This window comes from Sinocyclocheilus rhinocerous, unplaced genomic scaffold (genome assembly GCF_001515625.1).
Source record: "Sinocyclocheilus rhinocerous isolate Xijiao unplaced genomic scaffold, SAMN03320098_v1.1 scaffold1416, whole genome shotgun sequence".
In the NCBI taxonomy this organism is placed as follows: Eukaryota; Metazoa; Chordata; class Actinopteri; order Cypriniformes; family Cyprinidae; genus Sinocyclocheilus; species Sinocyclocheilus rhinocerous.
The window spans coordinates 37,346-44,428 of record NW_015658996.1 but is presented as its reverse complement, the minus strand read 5'-3'; the positions used below and the strand labels follow the sequence as shown (position 1 = coordinate 44,428).

At 35.8% G+C, this 7,083-nt stretch overlaps 1 protein-coding gene across 1 annotated transcript; it reads left to right on the top strand.

Annotated features, from left to right (window-relative positions):
- Positions 1 to 785: 785 nt before the first annotated feature.
- LOC107723113 (zinc finger protein 431-like) lies at positions 786 to 6,710 on the top strand. The gene is made up of 4 exons (XM_016531628.1): positions 786 to 797; positions 2,150 to 2,251; positions 4,624 to 4,791; positions 6,531 to 6,710. The coding sequence occupies exons 1-4, from the start codon at positions 786 to 788 to the stop codon at positions 6,708 to 6,710; spliced, it is 462 nt and encodes a 153-aa protein (XP_016387114.1).
- Positions 6,711 to 7,083: the final 373 nt, after the last annotated feature.

The window sequence follows — 7,083 nt, the reverse complement described above, 5'->3', positions numbered from 1 at the left end:
TGTGCTTTTCTCAACCTCCATTTGTCTTGATGGAATGTACTTTTTATTGGACTGTCACATCAATCTTTTGTATTATTACTATCAAATCTACCTTTCAGTTGAAAATTACCTTTCACAAACCCAATTCATTCAGAACATGTCATTCTTATATTTTATAATTCATGTGATTTTTTTCTCTATTGTTTGTGCACAAATAATAAAACACAATGTCAGATCAGCTTGAGCTCATATTTGAGTTGATGATAAATATGTGAAATGTCTGAATGCTGTATGTATCATCACCTGCACTGTGAAATATAATCAATGGCTCACAAGAGCCAAATTAGCTGCAGCAGAGTTACTGGACATTAGAAGAGAAAAACAACATCAGTACGAGCTCAAAGTAAGGAGAAAGAGCTGACAGAATTGTGATCATGTATCAATTAAATGTGTAATGTTTGTTACTTTATTTCATGTCTTGTGTTTCAGCAGGTTTTTATGTTGTTTTTAGATTAACTTGAACATATCAAAACAGGGATAAAGGCGCAATTGCATTCTCCTCTGAAGCATTAGATGACACAAAAACTCTGTAGTTCACTTTGAATGTGGAAATGTGTCTTGGGCAGCGACGCAAAGGCAGTTCTGCACAAATTTGATCTCATATTTAATGTTTGTTTCGAATGTTATCAATTTATGTAGCAAATGAGAATTGGTAAAATTACTAAATATTTTTAATAAAACTGAAAATCATTAACAAGACTCTCAACTAAAGTGAGTTTTTCAGTAACTGGAGAATATGTAAAAGTATGGTATTTGGGGTAAAAGCACTGAAGGTGCTTCTTCATCTTGATGAGTCATTAAAATTGGACAAACATATCTCTTCTGTAATTGGTTCCAGTTTTTACCAACTCCGCTTGCTGTCTAAAATCAAACACTTTAAATGCTACGACGTTAGAGATGGCTGTCAACGCTTTTATTACTTCACGCTTAGATTACTGCAACTTACTATATTGTGGTATTTCAAAGTCACAAATTACTCGCCTACAATTGGTCCAAAACGCTGCTGCTGAGACGCGCTGCCAAGATGGCGATGGCCCGCTCCGCCCACTTTGAGCTTCAAAAACGCTCTTCAGGAACTTACGGGTGACGTCACGGACACTACGTCCATGCTTTTATACAATCTATGGGTTTAACGTTTATATGACTAATACAGGATCAGTCTCAAAAAGCCAAAAGATAAAAATAGCCGGTCTACTTCATGCATTAGGAGAGGAAGCCTTGATCAGGGTGGTTTGAATGTTGTGGACTTTACAACTTTGAATTTAGCAATTTTAAAATTAGTTATTTTTTTTATTAGCTCCTCTATGTGGAATATTTTTCCATTTATTTAATCAACTTGGAGCTCCTGAAAAACCCCAACCAATTCCTTGTGTGTTTGTACACACCTGGAGAATAAAAACTTATGGAGTTACTAGGGAATCAAACTATTTTTAGGTTCATATGTACATTAGCATCTGTCTGTATATCACTGCTATTTTTTCTGTAACATTTGAGAAATAATAGTAATTGTTACAGCACTTTTATAGGCTTACAGCACATATATATAGTATATATGTACTATATATGTACATATATACAGCACATCAAAAATATAAAATAACACTTTTCAAGTTCCTTTTCATAAATATGGTTGTTTTCGAGGATTTTACAGGATTTAAATTTTAAATAGTCAAATTCAAGGATTTAAAGCACTTTAGGCACCTTGTAGAATGCGATTTGTGCATTATTTGTTTTATTCTTACATTGTTTACATTTGGTATCTTTTAATTGTTGTACTCCTTATTTTGTTCTAGAATTCTTTGCCAGTATGCTAATGAGAGGCAAGATAAATGTAACAATAAAGGATGCGAATGAAATAAAAAGAGAATTTGTGAATTAATATAAAACACGTCTCTATTAACTTACTTAATTTAGATGTGAACATAAATACTTAAAATGTGTGAATTAGGATCAAAAAACCGAATTGATTTATTCTTGATTTTGTCAGATCTGCTGCTCCTCCTTCAGAGAAGCTCCTCCCACTGCAATTCACCAATAAATGCTGGAATATTCCCATCGGCCCACAAGTGAAGACCAGCAACAAACCATCAGGAAGAGCTGAGATCTGCAGAGACAGAGTTTAGTGAAGGACAGTGAGAACATGAGAGATCCAGAGCCCTGCAGAATGAAACGCACTGAAGAACAAACAGGTTGGTGTTTATTCCTGATGCTTCATTCATTCAAATAAATAGACTTTGCTTAAGTGGGTTACAGATTTGGCATAAATTAAGTAAAAACAGATTATATATTAATTAGTGCATTTTTAAGAAATACAGTTTTTCAGTGTTAAAGTAACTTTCTTAAAATAATGGGTGATGTTGTGCAGTTTTTGTAAAATACAGTGTTAAAATTATAGCATTATTGCATGTTTTTTAAATGTTAAAGGGGCCTCTGTTTTTTTGTTTTGTACTGTTGAGGTCCACTTATGTTGTCAAGATTTTTACATCAAAAAACTTTGAAGTAATAGGCTACTTTCTGCCCTGATTTTGACTAGGGCTGTGCGATTAATCGAAATCGTCATAAAATCGCGATTTGAGCGTGCGCGGTTTCTAAATCGCTTTATAGCACGATTTTCCGCGCCCCTGACTTCCCGCAGTATGCTATCCGAACCAATCAAAATGCAGCACGCCTAAATGGAGCACGAGAACAGAACAGACAGGGCGGGCATACAAACGTAACGCCAGGTTCACACACTCCGTCTGTGGTGCGTATTTTTTCCGCGCCACAAATCTAGTTCAACATCTGAGGCAACGCCACAAAGAGCTCTATGACCAATGCATGGCCCTGGACACGGGATTTGTTTTTCTTTTTCTGCCATATATGTCTTATTCTAGAGATATTTTGTTACACCTTTACTTCGTGATTATTTTGCCTTATGTCTGTTCTAGAGACATGTTACAGCTTTTCACGCGATTGCGGTCCGGCAGTGCGCTCCAGGAGCGGTGCGTCTGCAGCAGTCATGCTATTTCCGCTGTGCTGCACGAATTAAAGTGACAGTGCATTATTCACGGTAAAAATTAACATAATAGGCGTCGAGGATTATAGTCTCGGAAGTAAATGCCCACTGCTATGATTGGCTTGTGTATGTTTCACAGTCTACATTCTTCACAGATGGACGCTGCTGTGATTTAGATTAAAAGCGCATAAATACGCAGTTTAACAGACAAAGCAATAGCGATCACGTAATGAAAACAGTTACTCACACTGAGATTTGCTAACTTTCAAACCTTTAGTACAATATGGGAAGCTGTAATCTGCTGATTGGTCAGTTTAAATGTCTTGCATTTGGTTTCAGTCACATGGTCAATGAAGGGATAAAAGAAGATTGTAAGGCACTGTTTCCGCCTGGTTTTAAGATGTGTTTTAGATCACAAGTAGATGCGGGTGACCCATTCCTGTTTACACCTGGTGTTTTAATCCACTTTTTAATACCAGGTGCAAACTTAAACGCTCTCAGGTAAAATTTTAAATATGAGTTTGGTCAAATTAACTGTAAATGTTTTATCTTTCACATGTAATTGTCCCCATGTCAAATGTAGTAATGAGTAAATACTGTTATTAAACTCTTAAGTTTTGATTCAGTGTTAACATTGAAGTGCTACCTATTTTAACACAATATAGTACAAATCTAGCAATGCTCTCCTATGTGTTTTGCAAACTGTGCTTATTTCTGTCATTGATAGCGGTGGGTGGTAATAGACAAGAAATGTAAATTTTTACTCCAGCGTGCTGATGTTTCTTTAGTTATTGGACTATCCTAAAGCCTGAACCACTGCCTGAGGCAAAACATTTTGCAAGCAAACGCACAGTCTCTAGGAGAAAATAAAGTATTTTGCGTTCAAAAGTAAAGTTAGTCGTGGGAACACATACAGTGCATCTGGAAAGTATTCACAGCGCTTAATTTTTTCCACATTTTATGCTACAGCCTTATTCCAAAATGGATTAAATTCATTCTTTTCCTCAAAATTCCATCTTTATTTTGAATTCATTTGAAAAGATTTCAAGCAAACTTCTTTCACGTCGTCATTATGGGGTATTGTTTGTAGAATTCTGAGGAAAATAATGAATTTAATCCATTTTGGAATAAGACCGTACCATAACATAATGTGGAAAAGCGCTGTGAATACTTTCCAGATGCACTGTAAGCATTGAAATATTATTTTTCTTTACATCATAATGTTCCGTTATTATGGGCTCTAAAGGTTGTGCCTCTAATGAATAAAAAACCTAATATCTAGTACCCTTGATGTACCCCCTTCATGGAAAATTCCAGGGACATAATGGATTAAAATGATCATAATCTTGTATAAAAATTGTTTGAACACAACTAAGTACTTTCTGCTATTACATCAGGGTGTTATATATTACTTTACTTCTCTTTGATTGATTTAAACTCTAATTTCAGACCTAATGGCTGAGAATGAAGTGGAGAAAGAAAGCTCTCAAAAATCTCAAATCACTTGCCGTCAGTGTGGAAAGAGTTTCACACGCAAACAGAGTCTCGAGATTCACATGAGGATCCACACTGGAGAGAAACCGTTCACATGTGATCAGTGCGGGAAGAGTTTCAGACAACATATAACCCTTAAAAGGCACATGTTTATCCACACTGGAGAGAAGCCATATGAATGTGATCAATGTGAGAAACCTTACATGTGTTCACACTGTGACAAGATATTCAGTCGTTCAGGTCATCTGAAAACACACGAGAGGATCCACACCGGAGAGAAACCGTATCGCTGCACTGCATGTGGGAAGACTTTCACTCACTCGTCAACTCTACGCAGGCATGCCAAAACTCACATTAAGTAGCTTATCTTTAGTTCCAGAACTTTCAAGTGCGAAGCCACATCTTTTTCCTATTAGTCTGTCCTAATCGGCGACGAGACAAAGAATCATCTAAATTAGTCACAGTGAGTAAAGTTAATCTTTAAGATGAAGTTCGAGGATGATGTTCCTCCCCGAAGTACAGTATCTCTCGTATAACACTTTGCTCAATAATATAATCTATATCAATTTGCTTTATGATGAGTTTCATTTTATGTCGTTTGTTTACACTTTTATAAAGGAAAGTATACGTTTTGTTTTTTTTACGAACTTTTCTTGCTCAATAAGCTGAAGAGGCTGATTTATTTTAAACTGTTGTTATCAAATAAAATAAAATAGGTATTCATCCACTTTTTGTGTATCTTAAAAAAGCAGACGCAAGATTTATATCATGTAGCTTTGCAACTGGCTTTCTTCACTTTTATTCTTTTAAGATGCTTTGCTAACTTGTTAATCAATAAAGAGGGAGATGTCTCATTCGTTTCGACTTTTACTTTTTGTATTTGCTGCAACAAATATTAAATTTTCATTGTTCATTTTTATTGTTCGCGCCTCCTTGCATCAAGAATAAGTAAACCTGCCCACACTGCCAAAAGCACCAAAAGTTGGTTAAATGACCATGGTGTTGGTGTGCTTGACTGGCCAGCAAACTCACCAGACCTGAACCCCATAGAGAATCTATGGGGTATTGTCAAAAGGAGAATGAGAAACAAGAGATCAAAAAATGCAGATGAGCTGAAGGCCACTGTCAGAGAAACCTGGGCTTCCATACCACCTTAGTAGTGCCACAAACTGATCACCTCCATGCCACGCTGAATTGAGGCAGTAATTAAAGCAAAATGAGCCCCTACCAAGTATTGAGTACATGTACAGTAAATGAACATACTTTCCAGAAAGTCAACAATTCACTAAAAATGTTTTTTTTTATTGGTCTTATGAAGTATTCTAATTTGTTGAGATAGTGAATTGGTGGGTTTTTGTTAAATGTGAGCCAAAATCATCACAATTAAAAGAACCAAAGACTTAAACTACTTCAGTTTGTGTGCATTGAATTTATTTAATACACGAGTTTCACAATTTGAGTTGAATTACTGAAATAAATTAACTTTTTCACGACATTCTAATTTATTGAGATGTACCTGTACTTTCCAGATGCACTGTAAGCATCGAAATATTATTTTTCTTTACATCATAATGTTCCTTTATTATGGGCTCTAAAGGTTTGTGCCTCTAATGAATAAACTAATATCTAGTACCTTGATGTACCCCCTTCATGGAAAATTCCAGGGACATAATGGATTAAAATGATCATAATCTTGTATAACAGATGTTTGAACACAACTAAGTACTTTCTGCTATTACATCAGGGTGTTATACATTACTTTACTACATATTTTTTTCTCTTTGATTGATTTAAACTCTAATTTCAGACCTAATGGCTGAGAATGAAGTGGAGAAAGAAAGCTCTCAAAAATCTCAAATCACTTGCCGTCAGTGTGGAAAGAGTTTCACACGCAAACAGAGTCTCGAGATTCACATGAGGATCCACACTGGAGAGAAACCTCACATGTGATCAGTGTGGAAAGTGTTTCAAACGAAAAGAACACCTTAAGGAACACATGAACATCCACACTGGAGAGAAACCTTACATGTGTTCACACTGCGACAAGATATTCAGTTGTTCAGGTCATCTGAAAACACACGAGAGGATCCACACCGGAGAGAAACCGTATCGCTGCACTGCATGTGGGAAGACTTTCACTCACTCATCAACATCTACGAAGGCATGCCAAAACTCACATTAAGTAGATTATCTTTAGTTCCAGATCTTTCAAGTGCGAAGCCACATCTCTTCCCTATTAGTCTGTCCTAATCAGCGACGAGACAAAGAATCATCTAAATTAGTCACAGTGAGTAAAGTTAATCTTTAAGATGAAGTTCGAGGATGATGTTCCTCCCCGAAGTACAGTATCTCTCGTGTAACACTTTGCTCAATAATATAATCTATATTTATGATGAGTATGATGAGTTTCATTTTATGTAGTTTGTTTACACTTTTATAAAGGAAAGTATACATTTTTTTCTTGCTCATCTTGCTCAATAAGCTGAAGAGGCTGATTTATTTTAAACTGTTGTTATCAAATCAAATAGGTATTCATCCACTTTTTGTGTATTTTT

What these genes read in the sequence shown, in the direction of transcription:
- LOC107723113 (XM_016531628.1), top strand. An exon ending in GGTGTTTATTCCTGATGCTT is followed by an intron (nt 2,252 to 4,623) that starts CATTCATTCAAA and finishes AAACCGTTCACA; the next exon opens with TGTGATCAGTGCGGGAAGAG. An exon ending in ATCTGAAAACACACGAGAGG is followed by an intron (nt 4,792 to 6,530) that starts ATCCACACCGGA and finishes GAACACATGAAC; the next exon opens with ATCCACACTGGAGAGAAACC.